This window comes from Gamsiella multidivaricata, assembly GCF_025024155.1.
Source record: "Gamsiella multidivaricata strain RSA 2152 chromosome Unknown BC939scaffold_49, whole genome shotgun sequence".
Taxonomy (NCBI): domain Eukaryota; kingdom Fungi; phylum Mortierellomycota; class Mortierellomycetes; order Mortierellales; family Mortierellaceae; genus Gamsiella; species Gamsiella multidivaricata.
The window spans coordinates 1-26,364 of NW_026251757.1; the positions used below are offsets into that span (position 1 = coordinate 1).

General features: G+C 48.7%; 10 protein-coding genes across 10 annotated transcripts; 3 read left to right on the top strand and 7 right to left on the bottom strand.

Annotated features, from left to right (window-relative positions):
• Positions 1-1,538: 1,538 nt before the first annotated feature.
• BC939DRAFT_456888 (tetratricopeptide repeat protein 36-like protein) lies at positions 1,539-2,653 on the bottom strand. The gene is made up of 4 exons (XM_051556397.1): positions 2,496-2,653; positions 2,220-2,367; positions 1,958-2,057; positions 1,539-1,835 (listed from the first exon to the last, which is right to left on the bottom strand). The coding sequence occupies exons 1-4, from the start codon at positions 2,614-2,616 to the stop codon at positions 1,626-1,628; spliced, it is 579 nt and encodes a 192-aa protein (XP_051410346.1). The 5' UTR covers positions 2,617-2,653; the 3' UTR covers positions 1,539-1,625.
• Positions 2,654-3,686: 1,033 nt separating this feature from the next.
• On the bottom strand, positions 3,687-5,140 carry BC939DRAFT_399094 (transmembrane amino acid transporter protein-domain-containing protein; the record flags this gene model as incomplete). Its single annotated transcript, XM_051552456.1, has 2 exons — positions 3,687-4,855; positions 4,960-5,140. 2 exons carry the CDS (start codon positions 5,138-5,140, stop codon positions 3,687-3,689), a joined length of 1,350 nt encoding a protein of 449 aa, XP_051410347.1.
• A 2,618-nt stretch (positions 5,141-7,758) lies between these two features.
• On the bottom strand, positions 7,759-8,636 carry BC939DRAFT_456892 (uncharacterized protein). Its single transcript, XM_051556398.1, has one exon. The coding sequence runs from the start codon at positions 8,509-8,511 to the stop codon at positions 7,966-7,968; it is 546 nt and encodes a 181-aa protein (XP_051410348.1). The 5' UTR covers positions 8,512-8,636; the 3' UTR covers positions 7,759-7,965.
• A 1,589-nt stretch (positions 8,637-10,225) lies between these two features.
• BC939DRAFT_412829 (tyrosine aminotransferase) lies at positions 10,226-11,811 on the top strand. The gene is made up of 2 exons (XM_051552955.1): positions 10,226-10,824; positions 10,931-11,811. The coding sequence occupies exons 1-2, from the start codon at positions 10,345-10,347 to the stop codon at positions 11,693-11,695; spliced, it is 1,245 nt and encodes a 414-aa protein (XP_051410349.1). The 5' UTR covers positions 10,226-10,344; the 3' UTR covers positions 11,696-11,811.
• Positions 11,812-12,390: 579 nt separating this feature from the next.
• On the bottom strand, positions 12,391-12,977 carry BC939DRAFT_217054 (uncharacterized protein). Its single transcript, XM_051550745.1, has one exon. It carries the CDS (start codon positions 12,891-12,893, stop codon positions 12,507-12,509), a length of 387 nt encoding a protein of 128 aa, XP_051410350.1. The 5' UTR covers positions 12,894-12,977; the 3' UTR covers positions 12,391-12,506.
• On the bottom strand, positions 12,978-14,006 carry BC939DRAFT_217053 (uncharacterized protein). Its single transcript, XM_051550744.1, has 2 exons — positions 13,314-14,006; positions 12,978-13,222 (listed from the first exon to the last, which is right to left on the bottom strand). Exons 1-2 carry the CDS (start codon positions 13,925-13,927, stop codon positions 13,063-13,065), a joined length of 774 nt encoding a protein of 257 aa, XP_051410351.1. The 5' UTR covers positions 13,928-14,006; the 3' UTR covers positions 12,978-13,062.
• A 2,785-nt stretch (positions 14,007-16,791) lies between these two features.
• BC939DRAFT_478649 (uncharacterized protein) lies at positions 16,792-18,438 on the top strand (the record flags this gene model as incomplete). The annotated part of the gene is given in 3 exon segments (XM_051558782.1): positions 16,792-17,123; positions 17,260-18,163; positions 18,178-18,438. 3 exon segments carry the CDS (start codon positions 16,792-16,794, stop codon positions 18,436-18,438), a joined length of 1,497 nt encoding a protein of 498 aa, XP_051410352.1.
• Positions 18,439-19,090: 652 nt separating this feature from the next.
• On the bottom strand, positions 19,091-22,105 carry BC939DRAFT_456900 (ATP synthase subunit alpha). Its single transcript, XM_051556399.1, has 4 exons — positions 21,933-22,105; positions 21,077-21,134; positions 20,814-20,983; positions 19,091-20,653 (listed from the first exon to the last, which is right to left on the bottom strand). Exons 1-4 carry the CDS (start codon positions 21,996-21,998, stop codon positions 19,307-19,309), a joined length of 1,641 nt encoding a protein of 546 aa, XP_051410353.1. The 5' UTR covers positions 21,999-22,105; the 3' UTR covers positions 19,091-19,306.
• Positions 22,106-23,705: 1,600 nt separating this feature from the next.
• Positions 23,706-24,561, top strand: BC939DRAFT_518914 (uncharacterized protein; the record flags this gene model as incomplete). Its single annotated transcript, XM_051561186.1, has 1 exon — positions 23,706-24,561. The coding sequence occupies exon 1, from the start codon at positions 23,710-23,712 to the stop codon at positions 24,559-24,561; it is 852 nt and encodes a 283-aa protein (XP_051410354.1). The 5' UTR covers positions 23,706-23,709.
• Positions 24,562-25,218: 657 nt separating this feature from the next.
• BC939DRAFT_456911 (uncharacterized protein) lies at positions 25,219-26,267 on the bottom strand. Its single transcript, XM_051556400.1, has one exon. The coding sequence runs from the start codon at positions 26,084-26,086 to the stop codon at positions 25,367-25,369; it is 720 nt and encodes a 239-aa protein (XP_051410355.1). The 5' UTR covers positions 26,087-26,267; the 3' UTR covers positions 25,219-25,366.
• Between the last annotated feature and the right edge of the window lie 97 nt (positions 26,268-26,364).

Genomic DNA, 26,364 nt, shown 5'->3' on the forward strand with positions numbered 1-26,364 from the left:
GTGAAGACAATAGTTTATTGACTAGACTGTTGTGAGTATATGAACTGGGTTCAACTACATAGTCTGTCCTTCCTTATATACATCAGACGAATAAAGGTCCTGGTTAGTAATCCATGGTTCTAGACGTTTCGGTGCTGCCTTTGCTCATCTTTACATCATGGAGCTTTCTGTGATGAGGCGACGTTGATCCTTTCTTAGGCGCGTCTAGCGTCACATGACAATACCAATCAGAGCTAAACTCCTAAACTCTGACAAGCCAAGTTATCTATTTGACAACCCGGGTTGCCATGCATTATTTGCCAACTCCCCCTAATTGACTGCTACTACGAGACTTATTTTGGCGATTGAGGCAGCGGTCAGGTCGGCTCTACTCAGTACAGCTGGATCCATGCTACGAGGATGTAGGTAGGCTAATGTAATGACTCCTCAGCAGGGGTAAAGGAGGAGGAGGAGTAGTGGGGCAGTGAGGAGGAATGGCAAGAGCAAGCAGATGTACAGTGGGCAGCATCAGCGGTCAATTAGAGGGGGGTTGGCAAACAATGCATGGCAACCTGGGTTGTCAAATAGATAACTTGCTGACAAGCGGGATCTGTCGACAAAGACGCCATTGCGGGAAGGATGGACGAAATCCGCAAGATATGCTCTGACTTCGAGCCCAACGACATCTATAACTGCGATGAGACTGGCATGTACCTTAAGGAGTTCTCCACTCACTCGTACACTACGGAGCTTGCGAGCGGGGAGCCGCGAATCGAGTGTCAATTCTCTTCTGTATCAACGCCACTGGATCTTCGCAGCAACGATAGTGACTTTGAGACCGCTAGTCATAGGTAGGTGCTCGAACGTGCCGCATTATTGTTCTAAGAGAAAAAAATAAATTAGAAACTAATTATCCCATTCCTTTGCTTATTATTTTAGGCGCGCATCTTGCTCGACGTATCCAGCCATGCCCTGAGCTCCCTATTACCTCAATAAGACATGGAAATGGATACATGACCATGGATCTTTTCAAAGCGTGGCTTCACGCTCTGGATGACAGCCTTACCAACAGGAGTCTTCTACTTATCGACTCATGTGGAGCACACGGCAACTCTAGACGCGGCAACTCTAGCGGCAACGATCCACTTGCAGGAGAGACATGGAGACATCTTCAGATCGAGCGCCTGCCATCCAATTCAACATCCGTTACCCAACCTTTGGACCAAGGCATAATCAGTGTATTCAAACGACAATACCTCAAGATGCTCAGCAACGAAGCAATTACAAAAGAGTACGCATACCCATCATAACTGCCACGTGACATAAGTTTCCAGAATAGGAATTACTAAAAGGGGAATAGTAGACTATGCTCTGATTGGTCAAAAAGCAAGAAATCCTTCGATTTGCAAATTGAAGGCAGTGGACTGTGCATGTAGTCAAGATACTCGCGAGTGTACAGATTGTTGAATAGAAATATACACACCAAGGCAAAAGACAAGCAGGACAGCGTTGATAAACCAGAGGAGGCCTCATGGCTTTTTTTTTTTTACAAGTACAAACATGTTCAGAATACAGAGTATTTTTTATTTTTTATTTTATAAGCGTGCGTTATGATCGCTCCACGTAGGAACCAACATTGGGCGCGCTTACTTGGATTCACTGTTCCCCTTGGATCCGTTCATCTCCTTATTGAGCATTTCCATGACCATGGCGCCGCACAACTGTGAGATGGGGTTGTCCTGGACGGACACGGCCTTGGCCACGGGGTTGCCGAAACGTGCACCGCGCTCGAAATCCACCTGAGCACCGTCCTTGTCGCCCTCTAGTTTTTTGATGATACCTCTCTGAGTATATGCCTATGGAAATCGTAAAGATATCTTGTCAGCAAACATTGATGAGGTCTTGGAGGAGGAGGGGAGAAACCCCTGTCATCGCCTTTTCTTTTTTTTTTTTTTTTTTTTTTTCGTTCATTTATTACCTGCTTAAGAATGGCTGTCTGTCCATTGCCGTATTCGATCGCCTTATCCAGATCCTTAAGAGCCGCAGCGCTGTTGTTCTGAATCCTGTATGCTTGTGCTCTAATCAAACAGAGAAACAGATCGAAGGCAAATTTAATAAAGACAAAACGTAACAAACCAAGAAAAAGGATGAAGGTAGGAAGGAAGAGGAGGAGGAACCGGGGGAGAGTGTTGACTCTGCGTGAAAAAAGACGGTGTTCTTTTTTTTCTTCTTCTTCTTACCTGTTATTGTATCCAGAAGCATAGGTCGGGCACATCTCAATCAACTCTGTGAACTTTTTGATAGCGCCATCGATATCGTCCTTATCCGCCAGCAGGACCGCCTCAGTCTCGAGGGCCTTCACCTTCTTCAGCAACTCTGGGTCGATCGCTAAAGCGCACATAACATACATACACAAAGAAACAAAAGATGGTGATTAACGCTTGGCATTAGTTAAAGACGACAGCAAAAGAAAAAAAGAAAAAAAGACCGTATTAACGGGGCATCGGTGTTCGTACCGGTAGTTTCAGTGTTGAGCATGGTCTCAGTTTCCTTATCCGGCAGCATGGTCCCCTCTGGATTGAAGACCATGTCAAGGATCTTGGCGTCCTTTGCGCTGACAGTTGTCTTTGTAGCCATTTTTGTTGCTGTCGTTGTTGTTGTTGTTGTTGTTGTTGTTGGATTGTAGGTATATGTGCTTTACTGTAGAGGATAGAAAGCTGTCGGTGGTGGCGAGGAAAGTTGCGAAGCAGGTGTTGAATGTGATGAATGAAGAATGAAGAGCGAAAGAATGAAGAATGAAGAGCGAAAGAATGAAGAAAGACTTATTTTGTAGGGGGGAGGGAGGGAGAATGGGCGAAGAAGGTTCGTGGGAGAGTTCCGTGCAGCCGAGCCCTCACTCAAGGGGTTTACTGCACTGTGCCCGGAAATAAAGAATCTTTCCACGCCCCATCTCTGAGCATATCAAACATTGCACTTGCCCTTTTAAAGAAAGTCAAGCGGGAGATATCGACCACAAAAAGCCGATTATCAAGAGCTTTCGAGAAATCGGTTCCAATGGAGTCTAAGACGAGCCCTGGACGACTACGAAAAGGCACATCGGGAAAGGGCAGAGAGAGAGAGAGAGAGCCGCCTGGCAAGAAGGACGACTCACCGAGAAGCCTAGGCGGCCTACGGATCCGCCAGAATTGAATCTAATCAAATACATCTGCTCAAAGATGCGATACAGTTCCGCAACCTACGCCCTAGAGGTATCGAAGACATGGTTGTCGCTTTGAAACGAGGAATGAACAAGGGTCAAGAAGAGCTTTTTTTTTTGAACGTCTCTGCAAATCTATGCCAAAGAGAACCCAGGGTGTCATCGAGGCCAGGGATGGACACGCCGACCACTGGGGCGTCAACATGGCTGCGGCGTTATTTGACCAGTGAGCATAACAGTTTCCTTTAATTTTCTCTCTATAACATCTACTGTACCTCGGAAGAAGAGGGTCCTGCGTTGTTATGGTTGATGGGTAGTAACCAGGGTAAGTACCGTTTTTATTTGTCGGCGGGTATATTTTGGTATGCTAGATTTTTGGTATTTATCAACCGGGCGCTTGTCGACTGGTATTCGGCTCTCTACGCGCCAGATAGCCTTCAGCTGCCGCTTACAAGCAAATAAATTTTATTCGATCCAAATTACCCGTCTCGACTTATTTGACGAGAAGACACTAAAGGTCGAGTCTATAATTGCTAGGATTGTCGTTTTCGAAATCATCCTTGAGCGCTTTGATAGCATCAATGGACCCGATGATCGCACCAAGGACACCAATGATGACGGTGGCGGCGCACCAGACCAACTCGTACCACTTCAAGTGTTTCCATCCGATCAGCTTGAAGTAGCAAAAAATGGGCAGGACGAAAACCAGAGTGCAGTTTCCAAGGGCACCCAGGAGTGACAGGAAGTCGCCGAAATAGGGAACAGTGCATGCGATGCCTCCGCAGATACCAATGATGATAAGGCGGAGAATAGTGCGGTAGACACGCTCCATGACCACGCCACGATGGACTACGGTAATATCGGCCAAACGTTCAAGCTCCAAGGCGAAGGACGTCAGTAAGATAGGCGCAGCAAGGAGGACATGGACGATAATGACGACTGTCCCGACCTCGGTAAAGATGTCCTTGGGTAAGTTGTTGAGGATGGGAGATTCTGCACGGTCACCGTATGTGATATAGCCAGAGATAGCTGTAGTAAGATAAAGAGCGGAGCATGTGCCAAGGGCCGCAGCCAGGACCCAATTCCAGGACCTGGGATATCGCATAACCTCTTCGATATGCATGTAGACGACGTTGCCGCCAAAACAAACTGAAATCGAGGCGACCGTGGCAGGGAGCTGTGAAAGGACGACGATGTCATGGCGGACATCCGCGTAAACGGGGTTATCAAAGTCTACGACTGAGCCGCGGACGGCAACAACGACCAGGAGAACAGTAGCAAGAGCGCCAAAGATGGACATGATAGCGACCTCCTTCAATGTCTTCATGAGGACAAACGGAGTAGCCACGAGAGCAGCGCAAATCAAAATCCAGGCCTTGGTACTGATGTCAACACCAGTGACCAGATTCTTCATTTCCGTTCCTGCCAAGATCAAGTACATGGCAGGGGCCCCGATGACGATGGGCGTATAGAAGAGCCAGACAGCAATCAGACCTGCTCTGCCAAAGGCGTGACGACCAACCTCCTGATATGATGAGAGGCGGTACGTGCCGTTGTAGTACAGGCACTTCATTAGCAGGATGCCGGTGTAGATGGACATGAGCAAGGAGAGTATCAGAACACCAATAACGATCCATCCACCCATCTTGAGGGCGTAAGGCAAGCTTAAAGTCCCGGCGCCTTATTTTCAGCGAGGTAAAATAAAGTATACGTTAAAATCGCCGCGCTGTAAACGTTTGCTCAGAACGTGCGTGGTGAAGAGGATAGAGAGTAACTCTACTTACCTGCAACAATACAGACAATATTGGCGTAGGCCAAGAGGTTGGAGCCTTGTTCAGGCCTTTCGGCCAAGAGATCCTCACCGTTATAGACACTGGAGGCATTGCTCCTATGGGCATAAAGTGCTGTAGAATCTCGTCCATTGGGATTATTGTTGGATATAAGTGGAGTATTCTCATTATTCATCTCGCTGATAGACTGGTCCTGAAGAACTGTATGGCAGTGTTTGCTTGTTGTGTAAGGGGAGAAGAGGAGGGAAAGGGTCTGGTTATTTGGCTGTACGTGGTTGAAAGTGACGGACCTTTTTCTTAAAAAAAGCGAGATAGCTTTTATAAACCTTACACCTAATGGGAGAGAGAAAGAAAGGCGCTGGAGGTAAGTTCGTTGAAAATGGCTATATCTTCACTTTGGACACATCAATATACGATCGGCCCCTGTACCTCGAACACATATGTAAGAAGACGTGGTAACATAGTCTAGAAAGCAAGTCATTGTTCTATCCAAAAGAGAGATGCCTCGGCGAAGCGTGCAGATGGGACAGCGGGAGAGTAAGGAACAGATGGGCGAGGGTATGCATTGTGCGACCATGGGTGCAGGAAAAGTTGTATCTGGTCAAGAAAGGCGTAGTAGATGCCAAACAGACGGGACACAGCAGGATGAAATCCTCCAAGGAGATTCGATGACACCAATTGCACACTTTCTTGGCACGATAGATGTGAGGTTATTTTGATGAGGTCTCCGCCGCTAGCATTTTTTTTTTCTAGGGCCTCTTCATCGCCTTCTCAGTCATATGGCAACAACACGTCTCCGACCTGCCAGCCAAAAAAAAAAAAAAAAAAAAAAAAAAAGCAACAAACAAAGACCGAGCGTCCTTGCTTCCGCCACGCTGATTTCGTCCGCACTCTTCTTGCTTCGCCATCTTTTACTTTAGTTACATCTTGAGCTATGACTCAGATCATGCACAAATTACCTGCTTGCTACCCACATCTTGGGCAGTTCTTCTTTACTGGGTGGTTTTCACTCTGAGCTAATTTTTTTTGTAGCCATTCTATCGTCCTCCGGACCTTCTACCATACTTCTATCATCGAAATAGAAAAAACGAAGTTATCCAACTTGATCCCACTCGCGGAATAAATAAAGTCCCATGTCCCTCTAGTTTAGTCCGCACTTCACCATAGTATCACAGCTCAACCGATCGACCACTCCATTTTGCACGTGTTAATAATCATGTTTGTCAAGCGGCACTCTATTTATCGAGGCGTCAAACGCTAGGACTAAGTGAGCTGACGGACTGACAGAGAAAAAAAAAAGGGGGTTGCTGTTGTTGTTGTTTGCTGTGCTGCAAATGGTCGTAGACACATCTTGAAGGTTATAGAACGCGCTCTACAGAGTCGAATTAATGACGACGCTACAAATGGTCCGCATCAGGTATTCTCAGAATGGAAGACTTTCGAACCAAGAGCAGTTATGGATGGACCCCGCTTTTTGAATTACAATGTTTGGCGACGGATGACCTGGACCTTCAAGTGGAAGCAACAGTGTGAACATTAGAACTGATTCCATTAGTAATTTAAAGCAGCCAACCTGTAAACGGAGAGTCATCACACAATCCTCTTCGTTCTATAGCGCAATTGAACACTGTTTTGTCTTTGAGGTCGAAAGACGAAGTACGTCCTGTTGTCATTAAGCCAACGAAATTAGTGAAAACCAGCAAGACGCCAATGACAAAGTCGTTGTTTTCGAGCGATGTGGATACACCACTCAACAATTTCGAGATTCGAATTCAAGCGGTTGAGTGAGAGCGTGTGGGTTATACGAAGGCGGTCGATACCGCGGTCTCATCGCTTGGAGCTACATCCTCGATAGCCAACAACGTGTTGACAAAGACAACAATACGGTGTAGAGAGTTGCTGGACTTCAGGAGGTAGGTCGAAGCCATGCGGATGGAAAGCCGTCGGCGGGATATCACGGTGATTGGGCAAGTGAGCGATTGAGGCGGCGAAGGTTGGGATGCACACATTGCAGTTACAACCAAGCTCATTTCGGATATCCTTGCAACAATTACAGCTACAACAGCTGTATTCGATGGCAAACCCAAAAAATCTGCAGATCATACTGGAATTTAACATAGATGTAACAAAGTAGAAAGTGGGAACTAAAGTACTCCAAGAAACCCTCTTAATTACAGCGGCATTTCATTGGCGGTTTCCTCCTCCGGCAGAAAGTGTTGGGCCTTGTAATAATCTGGCTCGGCATGAATCACCCTGACCTCTACCCATTGCTCGTAAGGCGTTAGAAAATCCTGAACCGTCGGAGGATTCGTTTTAGAAAGCGACTTAGCTATGTTGCCACACCCAAAGCGCATTTGGATGATGGAAAACAACGCCTGTTACTTATTGATCACAAAGCATATAGCCTAGAAAGGTCTTTTTTTTTGCGCTGCACAGTCACTGACAGGACGCGGTACACAGAGTCTGGTTGGGCTCTTGGACGCGTGTTTAATGAACCCTCGGCTGACTGCACAGAGTTTTCAAGCATGGAGCAGGCTCTGCCGAAACCAGGGAAGGTAGTAACGAAGCTCAAGCAATGTTTTTTATTTTATAATTGAAAACGGTACTGAATAAAGAGAATGTGAAGTAAGAACGGAGTGAATAAAGAGAAATGGAGAGAGGAAGGAGCGAAGGTATGAACTTTGACCGGATAATAATGACTGAAGAACTGAGCATGGAAGCGACACTTTCTACGCCTCAATGATCCGACACGCGTTCTAATGAGCGACGTGCACTGGAGAGCTTCACGCTTCTCGTCCATATATCTGCCGTTTCCAACATTTCCCACCCAAACCAGTGTCATCTGTAAAATAAACTATAATGATAGTTGTGTCTTTATGAAAAAAAATAAAAGTATATATATATGTATAATAATGCCATCAAGAAGGATTACTGTTGAGTTCTATTGAACGCGTGGCCTTAGCCTGCTGCAGGACTACATTATTCCTGATTTTTTTACTTTTAGAGCAACTGAACGCAAAGACCAGCAGCTCCAGCAAGCATGAACATGGCGCCGGACTTCAAGAAAGACATCGTCTGTACACTCGCACCGTTAGAAGTATTTGTTGAGGATGCAGAAGCGATGGTTGGGGCCAGAGTCGAGGCAGCCTCAGGTGCCACGGATGCCTGTGCCGGTTGTGCGGGGTTATCAATCTGGAAGGAATTTGTGTAGGACTGTTGAGGCGAAGTACGGACGACGATTGAATAGGGTCCAGAGGGAACCATGCCAGGGACTGTCATATCCGCACGCGTGTTCGATCCTGAGCAATCGAGGGTTCCGAGTGTGGCGACGTATCGCACAGCCGATGAGGGTCCATTAACGAGATCGACCTTGACCGCCTTGGAATCATTGCCCATGGAAGCGCAGTTACCGCTCCAGCCGACAAAGTTGGGCACGCCAGTCTTCCAGATTGTGCCATCCGTGGGGTTGTTGATCTGCAACATGTCTGCAGAGGCCGTGGCGACAAGAGCAGCGGCGGAGATGGTGAGTGCGGCGATGAACTTCATGTTTGTGGAGAGTGAAGGTTTGTGTGAAGAAGTGATATTAGATGGATATTAAGTGAGTAGGAGAGAGACGAGTGGAATGAGTTGTTCACAGACGATGAAGGAAAAAGAAAGAGAGAAAAAAAAAAGCAGAAAAAGAGCAAGAGGATGGCGCGGTGGAATGTGGTCCTTTTATAGTCGAGTGGAGACACCTCCTCCAGTCGGGAGCCAGGATGGAGGAGACGTCACTTTAGCAACCAGAAATAAGGGCTATCCACTTTCTTTCCGTACGTCGTTGTTGCTAAATGGCGCCAGGTATGCATTGCTAAACTCTATCGTTACACGCGCTCATCGCGACGCGCCTTGAAGCTGCTCTCATGAAGGCATGCTCCATAGTCCTTGCCTTGGAAGACGCCCTTTTATTACGATAGACATAGTGAATGAATAGGCAAAACAAATAAACTAAAAATATCACGACGTGTGCTTTCTACAAACGAGTACTGGCGTCCAGGAGCTGTATATCCCTCCAGAGGGTGATCCTGTTCCCTTTTTCGGTGCTGAAAGAGAAGCAAGGGGACGTATAAGGGGTCCAGGAGCGGTGGATGAATACGTCACCAGCTGCTATCGTCGCTTGCAAAAAAAAAAAAGGTATCCAGAGCGCATGGACAACCGAAAGACTTCTGTTTACGCGAGGGCGAAGCACTCATCAAGATGCCAGCAACACTGGGTCTTCGTTTGTGAAACATGCGTAGCACAATAGCCCTTCTTGCTTATTACTGCAAATGCCTCCTTCCCTTCGCACCCTTCATCTCTCATCTACGTTTCTTCGAGAGCCTTGTTACGATATTAAAATGTTTGTGAGTGCTGCGATCACCTCCTTGCGTCTCTTTCAATGTATTGGATTGCATTGCGTGCATGCATGCACATACGTCTTTCTCCTTGCAGTCAAGTTGCGGCTAGCCTCTATATTTTCCTCCACCGAAGCGCTCATTATCTCAATGCTGAGTAGTCCTCCAAGGTCTTTGTATAGAGATCATTCGTACGAAATATCATGGAGCGAATCAAGGCACGTTGTTTGTTCTGGACAAGAACTCTCTTAACGGACAATGTGCGTTCCATGCATTGCGCGTTGCTAACATGGTTACAGTTGTAAAGAAAAATAATAACTCTCCAGCTGTGGTCTTGTAGGAAGTACCCCTTTTGCTGCAAGTGCGATCCTCCCTTGCCGCCTTTTTTTCTGCTTTTGTTTTTTGACAATGGGGAGCAAAAAAGGGAGTGAGATAATGAGCAGGACAGACAAGGAGATTGATGCAAGGAGAAAGTCTAATAAAGGGGCCAATATCTTTCTTTTACCCTTTGGTGCGTCCTGTTCAAAGCCTTTTGTTGTAGACCGATGGACACAGCATAGAAAAATTGAGACGCGACGCGCTTTTTTTTTTTTTGCTTTTTTTTTTTTTTTTTTTTTTTTTTTGGTGGCGTTCTCTCTAAAGCGTGTGCAGTAGTAGAATGCATCGCTTTCTGAGCACAGCTTTGACTACGCCGCTGGCGATAGCCGGTGTTCAACATCTTGTTCCCGGACATGACTACCGCGCTCACTGATGGGACTGCTGAGGTAGCCGTCTACAAAGTGGGTTTTACTGGTGCTGTTGGTCTGAGCTTGTTTGCTGTTTTGAGGTCCCCCTACACAGCGCATCCGTAACCTGCATTGGTCTTAATGGGTGTAGCGGGGATGATCTACATACTGGGTGCCACCAATATTTAAATTCTTCCCACACTTTCCCTGGTCCTTCTTTCTCTTTCTTTCTCGCTCTCATTCTCACACATACACACTCCATTCCACTCTCATTCACTCCAACCATGTCTGCGACCAAGTCCAACCCCCGCCAGTCCTGGAGCGTCAGCGCCTCCATCACCTCGAAGCGTACCTCCAATCCCATTCGCGCCATCGTCGATCATATTAAAGTCAAGCCCAATGCCAACAAGTCTATGATCTCCCTCGCTCTCGGTGACCCCACCCTCTTTGGCAACTTCAAGATCCACCAGTCCTGCACAGATGCTGTCATCAAGGAGGTCACCTCGTACAAGAGCAACGGATACCCTCCCTCGACTGGATATCCCCATGCCCGCCAGGCCGTCGCTGAAAAGTTCACCCTTCCCGAGGCCCCTCTCACTGCCCAGGATGTGATCCTTACTAGTGGATGCTCCGGTGCCTTGGACATGTGCATCGGCGTCCTCTGCAACGAAGGCGACAACATCCTTTTGCCTCGCCCCGGCTTCTCGCTCTACCAGACTTGTGCCGATTCGAAGGGCATCGAAGTCCGTTACTATGATCTCTTGGTAAGCATTAGACGATCTTTTTTTCGACAGCAATATTGCCTGCGACATGTGTATTCGCTGAACTCACATTTCGACCCAATATATTCAATCTCATTAACCTCATTAGCCCGAGAACAACTGGGAGATGGATCTGAAGCAATTGGAGTCGCTGATCGACGAGCGCACCGCCACTGTTGTCATGAACAACCCCTCTAACCCCTGTGGCTCCGTCTTCAGGAAGCAGCACCTGCTCGATTTCTTGGCCGTCTGCGAGCGTAACCACTTGCCCGTGATCGCCGACGAGATCTATTGCGACCTTGTCTTCTCTGGCAACGAGTTCTACTCTCTGGCCTCGTTGACCAAGACCGTCCCCGTGCTCTCGGTCGGCGGTCTCGCCAAGAAGTACCTGGTTCCTGGATGGAGACTCGGCTGGATCTTCATTCACGATCGCAACGACATCTTTGCGGCCGAGGTCCGTGATGGTCTCAACAGCCTGTCGCAGCTGATCCTGGGTCCCAACTCGGTGATCCAGGGCGCTCTCCGGGACATTCTCCATAACACGGACGAGTCCTTCTACGACGAGACCCGTGCCCAGCTCGAGGCCAACGCCAAGTTGAGCACTGACATTTTGTCCAAGGTGCCCGGACTCAAGGTCATCGTCCCCCAGGGAGCGATGTATGTGATGATCGGGATCAACATCAACGAGTTCAAGGATATCCCCAACGACATTGTCTTCACGGAGAAGTTGTTGGGTGAGGAGTCTGTGATGTGTCTGCCCGGATCGGTCTTCCAGTGCCCCAATTTCATCCGCATCGTCTTTACTTCTCCTCCTGAGGTTCTTCAGGATGCCTACAACCGTATGACCGAGTTCTGCGCCCGCCACCACGTTTAAAACTACTATATATACACACACAGCATCAATAATATCGCATTGAGATATATAGAATAGGTGTATCTGGATGCATGTAAATAAAAAGAAAAGAAAAAAAGAAGACCCACAAAAGCTATCATAATAAACACCTTAACGCACTGTGCCTCAAAGTTCGTGGACATTTCTTTGAACGGGTTTATTGGGCTCAAGTTGTTCTTTCGTACCTACCTTGAGAAACCGAGATCTAGCTTCCAACCAACCGAATTCAGATCTGCACCACCACCACCACCACCACCAAAAAAATAAAAATAAAAATAAAGGGGAATAGGAGTAAAATAAAGTGCAAAGGATTGCCCACGGTCCACAGAATGTCAACCACTAGAAATGTCCACAAATCTAGGTCTATCAAGTCAAACAGATGTTTATTCAAAACGCATTCATGTCCACAGTCGGCTTGGCGAGGGTAGTGTTGGTCTTCAATATGATTCTTCCATATTCCTCCTTTTGGGTCTACTGGTCCAGCTCCGGACAATTCTTGGTTAGGATGAGTGGTGTCGAAGGGTCAATGATAGATGCAATAAAAATAAAATATAATGTCTAGTAAGAAAAATGGGAAGAACGAAAGTTATGTAACATTGTGGAGACCAGGTAGTTAGGGCATGGCCTAGGCTGAACTCTCAGTTGACTGATCCTGCCGCTGCCCATCCTGCTGCTGCTCCTGCCCCTGCCCCTGCCCCTGCTGCTCCTGCTGCTCCGTGGCGGCGCCTTGCGCTCCAGTTTCTGCTGTCGTGTCCTCAGATGGGGCGATGGCATGTTCGTGCTCACTGGTAGATCAATTAGAGAAAGAAAAGCAGCTGTTAGCAACTGCTTTGACATTACAATCATCAATTAGCATCATGCCACGACTGCCAGATCCTGAAACTTGCTTCGATTGCTCCGACTGATGCAACTCCTGGGTCTGCACGCCCGCGCCCTGGGCATTATCCATTGGTGCGCTATCGGCAGCAGCCGTAGACTCCGACGAGGTCTTGGATTCACCTTCGGCAGGGGTTGAGGCCTCCGTGATCGTACGTGTCTGAGGCTGAGGAGAAGTCTCAGCGGTGTTGTTCTCTGTCGTTCCAGTCAAGCGTGGAGGCTTAATGTCTTTCTTGTTCAATCCAATATCCCAGTCCAGCTTCAAGCGTCTTCCCTCGACATCGAATCCATTGTACTTTTCCATGGCCTCCTCTGCGTTCTTGCGATCTTCATATTCCACGAATGCAAACCTAAAAGAAATGGGTTATCAAGGCAACAACAAACGAAGGTATTGGTAAATAAAAGATCGATCGCCATCATTCATTTACTCTATCCTCCATACTGATGAAAGAACTTATAGTACACTCCAGCTCTTACCCTTTGTTACGACCGGTGTACTGATCTAGTACCACAGTGACCTTGACGATGGTACCGAATCTCTTGAACATCTCCTCGACCTCGGGTTCGCGGAAGCTGTATGGAATGTTACCAACATACAGCGTCTTGGACGCCAGACGATCTTCTTTCGTGCCACTAGAACCCAAAAACAAACAAATAATGTGTCAATTGCTTCCGCTTCATGTCGACTGCACATCCAGGACCAAATTGATAATAAAAAGCGCACCGAAGGACGGTTCTTGAGCGTCTTGGAGGAGAGCGAGCACGGTGTCCATAACTACGTCCGCCATAACCGCGATCATAGTCTCGGTCGTAGCCACGATCGTAGCCACGATCGTATCTGCTGTGACCACGATCATAACCCCTGTCTGATCGGTCATAGCCGCGGTCGTATCCTCGATCATGTCCGCGGTAATCCATATCGCGGTCATACCCACGGGAATCTCTGTATCCGCCTCTGGGCGAGGGTGTTCTACGATGGCGAGGAGGCGGGGAGTAAGATCGGTCCCGGTAAGAACCCCGGTAGGGAGCGGGTGATCGACGGCCACCGCTGCCGGCACCACGAGGAGGTTCGTGGGGTGGCATGCCATATCCTTGCGCATGGACACCGACGGGTGGAGCTACGGACATATGGTGGGGGGCATGGCTTAGAGGATAATGCTGCTGTTCCATCATGCCTGGGTGCTGCTGATACTGATGGTATGCAGGGTGCTGCTGGGCTGCCTGCTGAGGGTGCTGCATAGGAGGGGTAGCCGTCATATAAGCAGGGTGAGGGGGTACCTGCCAAGCAGCGGCATTGGCGAGGTGGGCGTGTTGGTGCTGCTGCTGTTGTGGGTCCATGTGAATGCTGTTGAAGGCGGAAGGTGAAAGGGCTTCAGGGAGAATGAAGTGTAAAGTGGGAATGGAGCAGAGCGATTCGAAACAAAAGGCTCGAGGCAAAATAAAAAACGGTCTGAACAAATATAAACAAGTCCACGTGAGTTGTTGCCACCAAAAAAAAAAAAAAAAAACTCAGCCCAGCCAAGCCCAGAGGAGCCGAGACATGAATTTAATAAAGTGTCTCTGCTAGGCTCCAGCCAATGCAGGTCCGAATGCTTCCATCCGGGCCATTGACAGCACTGTCGCCGTGAAGAAGTTCATGAGGATATCGATATGTAGCATGTGTGTACTGCTGAGATCTTGTCAAGTTCGCTTCTTTGACCTTCATAGTCTCAATTGTGCCATGAGTCCGTGCCATTACCGTGGTATTCTACAGACGTTAAAGTTGAGCCACGGGGCAGTGGCGTATTGGCCGATGGCGTAGTGGTGAGTGGGACGCACCATCATCCAGAGGTAGCGCTGAATGGCTAGTGATATCTGGATGCGCGACGCGTAGGAATTTTGCGCTACATAAAGGAATCCTGTGTTCCATCGGAACTGTGTTGCAGTGCATGGTGATGTAAATGGGTCGATTGTTTGTGAAACTGGGTTGTTTGTGTGCGGTAGACGCCTGCATTTGTGTTGGGGCTGCTATGCTGAGGGACACCAAATTTCATTAGAAATAGTGTCGAAAAGAAAGAGGCGGTGGTAATGGATGAGAGATAGGCAGTTGTACATACCATGCCGTCAGTTGCAAGCTGGATTGACGCTCAAGGAAGGGATAAAGCAAAAGACATAGGATGGGAGATCATCCATTCGACCAAAAAGTTACGCTGTTGGTGCATGGTTTGGTGCGGACCATTGTTCTTGCTGATGCGCTGGAGTTGGAGTGGGAATAGTGTAGGGTCGAAGGAACGATGGAATGGAGAAGATAAGTGGATGAGTGGCATGGACAGAAAGATCAAAGAGGCGTATAGAGACCGATCTGTCTGGAGGAGCTATGCAGGGTCGTAAGAGTGAAACAGGAACCGTTGGATTTGTTGCACAGACAAAGTCTATCTCATTTTGGCTATTCCGCCGCACTTCACTGCCTGCTTTGCCATAGCCCGATGTCAAGGATATTGAAATGAATGTAGGCTGCGTCCTATTTTCTATCTCGTCTTGTTCAATGCTCACTCGTTTTTATAACCTTGAAATAAACGCGTAAATCTTGATGCTTTTTTTTTTTTTTTTTTGCTCCCTCGTTCATGAGTACCAGTATTCGTGTAATCACGAGCTCAAAGCACTGGATATCGTTCGGTACCCTATATAGATGAACCAATTCGGCGTCCTAGGTGCGCATATTGCGGACGTTTTATCGGCTACACTCGTCTCCAGTGTGCCCACCCATTTTCAAGCATAGGAAACAAGTTGGGTGGATGCTTTATTCGCTGGCATGGAAAGTACTGTACTTCACATACTGTACCATTATTTCCCAGGACGGAACTTCGTGCTTTTAGGTAAGACCCGTTTTTCATTCCTGGATGCGCATTTGCTGTCGCCAAACTAACACGCGATCCAGATCTTTTTTTTCTACCGTGTTTTGTTGCGAATATATTGTTAAAGGTTAATGCTGACATATCACTTGTTTCTTGTTTGTCGTTGCTGAAGGAGTATGTCAGCAGAATGTATACATATATATTTTTGCAGGTTGATCCAGTTTAATATCTGAGTAAAGGACTTGAGGGGAGCATGATTGCATCATCGAGACGCAGGTCCATGCGGTGCATGCAGCTTTAGGACATGCATGCCTGTGAAGGCAGGGTGGGGATGGGAGCAGCACATGCTAAAATCCTTTCATATGGGTTTCAATGTGTACGTAGACACCCACAGGGAAGATGGACTGTCTGGTCTGTGCGAGCAGGTACTCCTTTTTTTTTTTATTTCACTCTTTCTGATGAAAAGAACAAAAAAAGATGATGCCACCTACGCTGCTGGATTGATTTTTTGCTGACTTTGAAGACTTGCACGAGAGACAAGAGTGAGATTATCCCCGATCGCACCTCCATCTTTATCGGCTGGCTGAAAAAGGCAAAGTGGACAAACGAGAGGAAAGATTCCTCTACGACTGTCGAACCAGCCTAGTCCTTGTTCCCCGCCCCCATTGTACTGCGCCCATAACCCAGAGTTGATACTTTAGCAGCGATATCTTGTGCCAATGCATCCTCGTTTATTCCGTGAGGAGGGGTTTTTTTTTGCCGTCTCTTTTTCTTGGACATCCGGTTGTCGCAATCAGCACAGAACTGTAGCTCGACCAGAGTACGTGCCCACGAAATTTGCTCCGATGGTGGAGTCAGCATGTATCCTGGATGACAAGCGGGAAGAGAGGGAGGGTTCGATGGATGTTTTGTGTCCGCATGGGGTCTTTTTTGACTTATGAAGACGAGAGCACGAGCCATTGGGAAAAGGAGGGTCTAATGCTTCCCGCTGGCTGCCGAAATGGCAACTGACGATTTTGTTTATTTTATGATATGGGGGGGAGAGGGCTGTAAAAAAAAGCGTTCTTTTTTTTTTTTTTTCGCACACTCCTTCCTTCCCTCCTCTCCACTTTTACTTCACTCTCCCGCTTTTTTTTTCATTGCATCCCTCCTCCCTTTCTGGTTCCCATCTCGGAAATCACCTCGACATTCCTCATTCGGATGACCCTCCCAGACAGATCCCCCCTGGAGGGAGACAGCGGTCAGAAGATCCCTTCGGGTCGAACCAGCAGCAGCAAGCACCATCATAACCACCAGCATCGCAGCCACAATCATAGCCGTCAACGGAGCTCTTCAGTCTCCAACAGTAGTGACCGCTCCCGCCGCCGAATGGCTCACCACCACCATAATAACTCGAACCATGGCGCCGCCGGCAGCTCGAGCAGTAGTCTGCATCGCCCCACCTCTTCGTCCGCAAAGACAACACCCATGCATGACGACTCCGACGCAGGGCGCTTGATTCCAATAAACCAGCCCGCACTCGCAATCGATTATCTTGGCAATGGCTGGCAGAACGAAGACGATATTGCACAATCCTGGAAGTTCATGACCAAGCAGAAGAACGACCTGATCAATGGCCTGCGCCTCGAGAACGCTTCCTGGCGCAACTGGGCTAAACAGCGACATAACCTCCAGACCATAAGTCCCAAGGCTTTGAATTGGTAAGCGAACGAGAGGGTACACTCCACGACGAGGTTCATCTTGAGTGTAAAAAGCATTATGTAGCTGTGCATACGCTGTCCCTGTACAATGACCTAATCGTCAATCGATCTGCTCTATTGTTTGCGAAAAAAAAAGGCTCAAGGACAGCGATACAACATGGCTCTACGGTCCGCTCTACAAGGCTGCCATCGACGAGTTCGACATGTCCCGCTTTGGGTCAGAAACTCTCACTAGCACCGCATCCCCCGGCATTGGCACGGTTAGTATGCCCACCACGCCCACAAAAGAGCTCCCCAACGGCTTACAGTCCTCTGCAAAGAAGGCCCTCAAGCCAGTTCTTAAACATAAGACCGCATCAGAGCTCTTCAAAGCCGATACTCTCTTCCATGTTCAATCCGACCTCAAACTCGCACGTAGGATCCTGCCTCAGCACAAGGCTATTGAGAGTGCAGTCTTCAAGGAGCACAGGCAGCCGAAGCTGAGGTTTAATGACTCGGTGGAACAATGTGTCTCGATCGACACGGATACCATATCGGAGGAAGAGGAAGAGGATGATGACGATGAAGATGAAGATGAGGAAGGTGAGGAGTATATCCAACCCGAAAACGAAGACGGCAACGGAGACGAAGGAACAACGAGTATGAATCGGCGACGACGACAGGAGAACGAAGACGAGGACAGCGGGATTATGATGCGTATTTCGGCTAGAAAGCCAGTGCAAAGTATCGTCCGTATCGATCCTACACGACTCAAGGCTGCAAACCTGCATGGTATGGATCCGGAAGACATTATAAGCCCTATTGACGGTGATTTTGACGGTGATAACGGCGACTCTGACAACAGTGGCGGTAATGACGACGATGTTGACGACGATGTTGACGACGAGTTGGAAGAGGAAGACGAGGAGATGTTTGATGAACCGATTTACCTTGGGAACCCATACACTGGATCCGAAACCGGCTACACAGGCAAATATACTACTCGACCGGGATCCGGGTTGGACTACGCAGAACACGCCGACGAGGCTACAGTCGCTGAAGTCTCCTATACTAGACCCTCGCCTCCTTCATCTTCGATTGTATCATCCGCCCCAACACACCCAGCCCCAGTCTCAATCCCAGTTCCAGTTCCAGTTCCAGTCCCAGTCCTAGTCCCAGCCTCAGTTCCGACCTCAGTCTCAGCTCCATCTCCATCTTCATCTCCAGCTCCAACTCCAGCTCCAGCCCCATCGCCATCCGCATCCCCGTCAATATCAACATCGGTCACTTCGACATATGTCGAACACGTTGGTCGTCAGCGCTATTCACCTGCTGAACATGGATATCGCCGCCGTTCAACATCTCCGCCTACAACCACAACAGTAATGGGAGGAACGGCAACAGTATCGACTCGTTCATCTGTATCGTCACCTTCGCTGTCATCTTCACCTGCGCGTATGGCAACACCCAAGGTTACCAATGTAAACGCACGGGCGATCTCGCCTGGACTCCAGGACGCGGACAAGAAGCAGCAGGCCGCCAACGTGGGTTTCCAACAGCGCGCAGCCGACCTTGTGACGAACGTCAAGGACCTGGTGAGCTGGGCCTCTTCGTTTGTTTACAATAGCAATACTTTTTAATTCCTTTCTCTCTTTCTTTCTTTCTTTCTTTTCTTTCTTTCTTTCTTTTGCTCTCTGTTTGTATATTTATCTATCCATCTTTATGAACGGGGTTCTTTTTTTGGCATTATATCCCATCCTTCTACCTTTTCCTTTCCTTTCTTTTCTTTTCATGTGTATAATATCAATCTTTCAGCATGCTATAGCACTCCCGTCCTTAATAAAGCAAAAAGAAGCGTCGACAGCTGCATGATGTGTAATGTATGCTTGGGCCACTCTTTCTCAAAGAAGCCGACCATAGATTTTGCCTATCATTCAAAATTATCTTTGAATCCAAACATTGCGAGATACATTTGGCAAAAAGAAAGGTATTGTTCGTTGTGTATATTTTTATGACAATGAAGGGACGTTTACCCTAAAGAGAAAAGGAGAGGGAGAGAAAGAGAGAGGAGGGTGATGTCGATCGATGAAAAACTTGTCGTGACAAAGAATAAGAAGAAAAAAAGAGCAAGGGGAGAGAAAGTCTAGCAGAGTAGGGTGGTGTACGCGGAGGAAATCATGTTTTTCTTTTATAAGCTGAATTCCTTAAAAGTTCTTGGTGAACTCGGTAGTAATATCCTTCAGCTGGGCAAAGGACTCGGCGCTCAAATCACCAGACTTGCGGATCTCCTCGAGGAGGTCCTTGTGGTTGGCAACAAGATGGGGGATGAAGTTGCGCTCGTACTCGCCGACACGGTTGACGGGGATCTTGTCGAGGAAACCGTTGACACCAGCAAAGACGATAGCGACCTGGTGCTCAACGGGGAGAGGCTTGTACTGGGGCTGCTTGAGCAACTCGGTAAGACGGGCACCACGGTTGAGCAAGAACTGGGTCGAGGCATCCAAATCGGAACCGAACTGGGCGAAGGCAGCGACCTCACGGTATTGGGCGAGGTACAACTTCATGGAACCAGCAATCTTCTTCATGGACTTGGTCTGGGCGTGGGAACCGACACGGGAGACGGAAAGACCGACGTTAATGGCGGGACGAATACCCTTGAAGAACAACTCGGCCTCCAAGAAGATCTGACCGTCAGTAATGGAAATGACGTTGGTAGGAATGTAGGCGGACACATCTCCTCCCTGGGTCTCAATGATGGGGAGGGCAGTCATTGAACCACCACCGAGCTTGCGGTTCATCTTGGCGGAACGCTCCAGAAGACGGGAGTGCAGGTAGAAGACATCACCGGGGTAAGCCTCACGACCTGGGGGACGACGAAGCAAAAGGGACATCTGACGGTAGGCGACGGCCTGCTTGGACAAATCATCGAAGACGATCAAGGCGTGCTTGCCGTTATCACGGAAGTACTCTCCGACAGCGCATCCAGAGAAAGGAGCGAGGTACTGAAGGGGAGCGGCCTCGGATGCAGTGGCGGCGACGACAACGGAGTACTTCATGGCATCGTTCTCCTCAAGGGTCTGGACGAACTGAGCGACGGTGGAACGCTTCTGACCAACAGCGACGTAGACACAGTACAACTTCTTGGCCTCCTCAGTGCCATCGTTCCACTTCTTCTGGTTGAGAATGGTGTCCAAGGCGACGGCGGTCTTTCCGGTCTGACGATCACCAATAATCAACTCACGCTGACCACGACCGACGGGAACCATGGAGTCAATACACTTGATACCAGTCAACATGGGCTCACGGACGGATTCACGGGGAAGAATACCGGGGGCCTTGACCTGGGCACGGCGACGCTCAGTGGCGGCGATGGGGCCCTTGCCGTCGATGGGGTTACCGAGGGCATCGATGACACGACCCAAAAGAGCCTCGCCAACGGGGAGATCGACAATGTTACCGGTACGCTTGACGGTATCACCCTCGCGAATGAGACGATCGTTACCGAAGACGACAATACCGACGTTGTCGGCCTCCAAGTTCATGGCCATACCCTATGATTGAAAGAGACAAAATAGGTCAATTCCTTGTTTATCTGACTTCAAGTCGGATATGAAGCGCTGAGGCCCAATTGCTTAATTGGTGACCAGTTGACACTCAATTGATCCAAGAAAGTGCGATCCTGTTCCCAAAAAGTCGATGTCCGCCCTTTACCTTGACACCGCTGGAGAACTCAACCATCTCCTCGGCCTGGCAGTTCTTCAAACCGTAGACACGGGCAATACCGTCTCCGATGGACAAGACACGACCGGTTTCCTGGATATCGACGGAGGAGTTGAGGCCGTTGATGCGGTCCTCGAGGATAGAGGTGACCTCAGATGTGGCTATTGTAGCAAAAGATAGAGCAACCACGTTAGGAACACATGCCATAGAGTGCGTCCACTATCCAAGTAACTGAGGGCAATTCGCCTTCGTACCAGGCTTGGCAGTAGCATAGTTGCGGAAGGCCGAGAGGGCACCAACGTTGGCGCGGACCTAGTAATGGCAAAGAGAGAGCGAAAGGCGGGTGTTAAGGCCCGAGTGCCACGTTCAAAAGAAAAAAAAGTGTGCGTGGACGTATGAAGTGGATAATTGGGTTTGAAGACTACAAAATAAATACAACAGGAGGGTCCCTCTATTGCCCAGATCCGACTGGTTCCGGCAAGATCATACTGCCGGAAACGATGGACCATAGATCCAACCCTCATCGACTTTTACATGCTTGCAAACGACCGATTTGTCCTGTGACAGAAAACAGCGCTACTTTGGTAACGGAAGAGTCGAGGGATGTTTTGGTTCTGAGCAATCCTCCAGAGTTGGATCCATGTTGTAGCCAATCGAGTTGCCACAATCCAATGCAGCGTGTTTGTTATCGATCAACTGTTACTGCTTACTCCTGACCTTGATCCCTACACGCTGTATAGGATCAGAAGCGCCGTCCTGTTGCAGTTGCTTTGGCCATGACCCGCCGTGGGATTTTTTTCCTTTACTTATTGAAGGTGTGATGTTTCCTGAGGGTTGGTAGAGTGCGGACGCGACCATTAAGGAAGATGCGTTGCATCGAGAGAATAGAAGGTATTGAAGACAAGCAAGGAAAGGAATCCAATGCAGCGGAAGAGGATTAAGGTGGCATGGGATACAGGCTGGGTTCGTGGGTATGAGTGTGTGTGATTAAGAGAGAAAAAGATAAAGAAAGAGTGTGTGAATGTATATGGGGATAAAGGGCGGGGATGATGACTGATCCTGTTGATTCTAGTGGGGCGGAGGGGGAGAGAGTAGTGAGAAGATACGTACCACAGGGGTGCTGCGCGCCAGGGCGATGGCGGCAGGGCGAGCAGCGCGGGAAAGGGAGCGAAGCATGGTGTGATGTGGGGAGAGGGGGGAGGGGAGGGATGATGATCAAGAAGAAAAGGGTATGTGAGGGACCTGAGTGGAAAAAGGAAGAAATACGAGTTCCCTCCCTTCCGGGCGGAACCAGAGGGAGAGCGAGGAGGGGTAAACAAAAGCAAACAGCGAAGCTGTCTGTACGTAGCAATTCCCCACGTACAGAAAGCGGCGCTGCCGCTGAGTGACGTCACTGAAGGCGCCCTTGCTGGGTCGCTTGGACCCTCCAGCTTGTCCTTGCCCTTGCCCATGCCCCACTGGGCTACTGCTGCTGCACTGCCCACAGCTTCCATGTGCGGCCTTGCATCTTGCATCCAAGTGCAGTGCCCATTCTTATCTACTGGCTGAAGGTAGAGCAGTCGCTGTTGATGGAATAAATGGCTGCCATAATATCGCGGTGCATGGTAGTAGCGCAATTTAAGCAGTGTAGCCTGCGGATCTCGATCTGTCCGACAAACTGCTCGCAGGTTGGACACTTCTTGGACGTGTGTATTTGTTCACTCCAACCACGATGTATCCAAGTGGCCTGGCCTATGTGGGCGTTAATAAAAAATAAAATAATAAAGCATCAATAATATCAGCACAATATTCACAGTATCCAAACATGATACAGATCTGCATACTTGAACAAAGTAGGACTGAAAGGACTCATACAATAAGGAAAGCCTAGTCTTTGTTGAGAACTTGCCTAGGCCGACTCCGATCACAACCTTGTTGGTCTCATCCCTTTTTTTGTTCGCCACGCGTCCCAAGCCAAACGTACCTACCAGAGAGCTATTGGTCAGTACATAGAGCACCTTTCAACCACCGACATCGATGAGACAGACAGAATCCTGCTCCACAAACTCTGTCCCCGCGTTCCCAAGGATGGTGCCAGTAACAACGATTCCGATAAGGCTGCTCAAGAACTCCAAGAACTTGATATGCACGACGACAAGGTTGACACGAGAAATGAACAAATGGGCATCCTATTATCGCTTCTCGTGTGCATCTACAACTCCGAACTTCCCTCTAATTCGGGACCGGTGTCCCATGTCCTTTGGTTCAAGAACTTCTTGCCAGCCATAACTAAGGACGAGGTAAATATGGCATATCCAAGATCCACTATTCTGAGATCTATTGCCCAACAGCTTTCGGTCGAGTTAAAGAATCATTACAGTAATGGCTCTAAAGATCTTTGTGATAAGGTACCGGCATGTAGCTTCATTCGGCGCTATCGTCTGCATACAGGCCAAATTGTATCAAGGAAGACCTTGCTGACATTGCCCATCCTTTTCAAACTAGGTCAAAGCACGCAAGGAAAAAGGTCTTTTGCCTGCATATGCACTAGACAGCATCGATCATGGCTTTTCAGCAATCAAGAACTTTATTCTCCTAGACAGAGTCTGCACGAGTGGCCGAAGGTTGGCTCCGCTAACCTCCTTTGAAGACATTTTCGTATCTCTTTCGAAGTTGGATCTGATAAAGATCTTTTGGCGAGACGTGGCCTTACGAAAGCTACTTCAAGACCATGCCAAGCCTGATTTCCCAAGCACTGAAAATATCGTGCAGGCGGATGTGTTGTATTAGTTCTTGGGAAAAGCACTTGGACTATCAAGCTGTTTACCGACATTGGAAAATATACACCAGAGTAACAGAAAACGCTCAAAGACTATAAGGGAGAACGTTTGTAATGCCTTTGGACAGAATGAGACAGCATATTGAAGCTATTCAAGGCGACAGCTTCGAACCCAGCTCGTACAAGGAGCGCGGCTATGCTCTACGCGGCTCGTTTCGAACGGATGGGTTTCGGCTCCAACGGTTAGCATTCAAGCTGAACGAACTCAATGCGGTCAAGTACAGGCGACTTCCAGAGGCCAAGCTGCCTCCTCGTATCACTTCTACTCTCGGCGGTACGGACTATTTTTTGACCGAGATCAAGAATGTCGTGAAGACTAAGCAGAATGTCTCGGATCTTTGGGGATGTGGTCCGGAGCAGATCAGTATTTTAGGTTTGGATCTAGGGCAAGCATTCGTGATAGGAGCGAGTGCCTTATTGCTCAATCGTGAGAGGCCCAAGCTGGACAAAGGAACAGGGACGAATATTGCCACCAAGGAATCATCTGGAGAGATAAAGGCCCCCAAGTTTTTCAATCTTGCTGTCAATCAGAAAGCGGTGTATCAGCCTACACGACACTGGATAGAACAAAGGAATGACAAAGCAATCTACGACTCGACATCTATCAGCAGCATCGAGAGCAACTTGCCCCCCTACGCGGCTCTGGATCAAGCATCAAAGATTACGTCGACAAGCTCAAGGATGTGGAGGCATATCTCGATTCTTTCTACAGCAGCAACATGGTCCTCAAGAGACACAAGAAGGCCGCGAGACGAAGAGTACAGGCAGATTGCCAGCCGTCTTCTCAAGCTGGTTGGCGGATCAATTGGCGCCAAGAGAGAAGACAGTAACAAGGTTGTGATCGGCGTGGGTCTCGGGAAGTTTTCTACAAAGGCCAAACTGTCTTCTTTGCACGAGTCGTTCCAGTCGTACTTTGTCTAGAAAGTAAGTGGCCGATGATGTCCCTTAGCGACCCTGTAATTGCACTCTCTTGCGAGACATCACGACTAATCTCGCCTCTCTCTCCAATTTGTTTCTGCTTCTCTCTAGGCCAGATCGCTTGGCTACATTGTTGTAGATATAAATGAGTATTACACCTCGAAAAAGTTTCCGAGCTGTGAGGATTTCGTTGGTCAGGTTAATATCCGCCGGCTTTATTGTTCAATGTGCAAGACACTCGTGCATCGCGATATCGTGGCCGGCCACAACATCAGCAATGCAGTCCGTGGCCACCTGATAAGCCAGCAGCGGCCCCTGTACCTCCAGCCCAAAGATATCGATAGGAACTACCCTTGGATGCAAGAGCCAAGTCCTCATTCAATGGGCAGCAGTAACACAGGCCATGAGAGTCGTGTTGGACATGGTGGGATCAAACGACAAGCACCGTCAGAGTGGATGGACTCTCCAAGGCGCAAGATAATTCAGGACTAGTTGTAGACATTTTGTGTGTAAGTAAACACATAGTCTTAGTTTGGATCTTTTACACGTCCAATGGGCGCGAAGATTTATGTGTTGCTGTGTATGCAGTAATAGAGGCTGGCACAAAATCCGAATGAGATCTACGCGGCGCGACTTTTTGTACACATTACTTAGATAAATGGGCAGATCTACGGTTTATTAGTTTTCTATATCATTAAGTATCTTGCATTGAACGGCGGCTACAACTACAGGCCGCGATATTGCGTAAAGCACCAACTGTCGTCGAGGACGCGTGTTGTAGTCTGTCCAAGAAAGCGTTGCCAACTCTTTACAGAGCAGCGACCTTGGCGACCAACCCGGCCTTGACGAAGAGCTTGGCGCAGAGCTCGATAAAAGCCTTGACGTGGATATCGATATCGGAGCGGATGCGGACGATGGCATGGATGTCAGCATTAGCAACACCAAGGCGGAGAGACAGGTCCTTGATGAAAGCGCTGACGCGGACCTTGGCATGGACTGCGGCGTCGGCCTTGACCTTGACAGCCAACTTAGCGACATCGACCTTGATCAGAGCATCAACCTTGGCGACAATAGTGCGGGCGTTCTTGTTCAGGCAGACGTGGTCGCAAACGGGGCAGATCTTATCAACGACAGCGCGGACATGGGCATCAATATTGGCAAGCACAAGTGCCTTGGCATCGGCCTTGATCATGGCCTTGATCTCAGCATCGGCGGCAGCCTTGGCGCGGACCTCGAGATCCTTGACGTTGGCGTTGACCTTGACGAGACCGCCGAGGACGTTGGCATTGGCGTTGACCTTGACAATGAGATCGGCGCAGACGGCAACCTCGAGGTCGACGCAGGCCTTGGCCAGGATCTTGGCTTCGGCATCGACAAAGACCTTGATGACCGCATCGACAGCGTTGCTGTTGCCTCGCTTGAGGATGTCAACAGCCTTTTCCTGGTGCTGGATAGTAGGGAGAGCCTGAGTGGAGGCGCAGAAGAAGGAGAGGGCCAAGGCAGCGGGGATAAATTGGATGAACTTCATTTTCGGTAAGGTGGGTGGGTGAGGGTGAGTAGGTAAGAGGGGATGGACGTGTGGGGGAGAGGTGTTTTGAATGAGAGTGCTGTAGAAGCTGGAAGTGTTGGTTTGTTATAATGAAAAAAAGAAGGCGGTCTGACACCGTATTTATACTGGCAGGATTGTCGCTTCCTTGATGAGATGTAGCCGTACAACCATAGCTGGCTCCCTAGAATGGGCGCTGTCTGCATGACTTGTACTCTGGCCCCTGCTAGCTGTTTGCGGCCTTTCTTGGCTATAGATAT

Excerpts from the sequence above, each read along its gene's own strand:
- BC939DRAFT_456911 (XM_051556400.1), bottom strand. The coding sequence starts at position 26,086 with ATGAAGTTCATCCAATTTATCCCCGCTGCCTTGGCCCTCTCCTTCTTC.
- BC939DRAFT_217054 (XM_051550745.1), bottom strand. The coding sequence starts at position 12,893 with ATGGAAAAGTACAATGGATTCGATGTCGAGGGAAGACGCTTGAAGCTG.
- BC939DRAFT_217053 (XM_051550744.1), bottom strand. The coding sequence starts at position 13,927 with ATGGACCCACAACAGCAGCAGCACCAACACGCCCACCTCGCCAATGCC. Across the intron at positions 13,223-13,313 it reads CGCTCAAGAACCGTCCTTCG|TGGCACGAAAGAAGATCGTC; the intron begins GTGCGCTTTTTA and ends TTTGGGTTCTAG.
- BC939DRAFT_456900 (XM_051556399.1), bottom strand. The coding sequence starts at position 21,998 with ATGCTTCGCTCCCTTTCCCGCGCTGCTCGCCCTGCCGCCATCGCCCTG. Across the intron at positions 21,135-21,932 it reads TGGCGCGCAGCACCCCTGTG|GTCCGCGCCAACGTTGGTGC; the intron begins GTACGTATCTTC and ends TGCCATTACTAG. Across the intron at positions 20,654-20,813 it reads AGTTCTCCAGCGGTGTCAAG|GGTATGGCCATGAACTTGGA; the intron begins GTAAAGGGCGGA and ends TTTCAATCATAG.
- BC939DRAFT_456888 (XM_051556397.1), bottom strand. The coding sequence starts at position 2,616 with ATGGCTACAAAGACAACTGTCAGCGCAAAGGACGCCAAGATCCTTGAC. Across the intron at positions 2,368-2,495 it reads GCTCAACACTGAAACTACCG|CGATCGACCCAGAGTTGCTG; the intron begins GTACGAACACCG and ends TGTGCGCTTTAG. Across the intron at positions 2,058-2,219 it reads GCTTCTGGATACAATAACAG|AGCACAAGCATACAGGATTC; the intron begins GTAAGAAGAAGA and ends CTGTTTGATTAG.
- BC939DRAFT_412829 (XM_051552955.1), top strand. The coding sequence starts at position 10,345 with ATGTCTGCGACCAAGTCCAACCCCCGCCAGTCCTGGAGCGTCAGCGCC. Across the intron at positions 10,825-10,930 it reads TCCGTTACTATGATCTCTTG|CCCGAGAACAACTGGGAGAT; the intron begins GTAAGCATTAGA and ends TAACCTCATTAG.
- BC939DRAFT_456892 (XM_051556398.1), bottom strand. The coding sequence starts at position 8,511 with ATGAAGTTCATCGCCGCACTCACCATCTCCGCCGCTGCTCTTGTCGCC.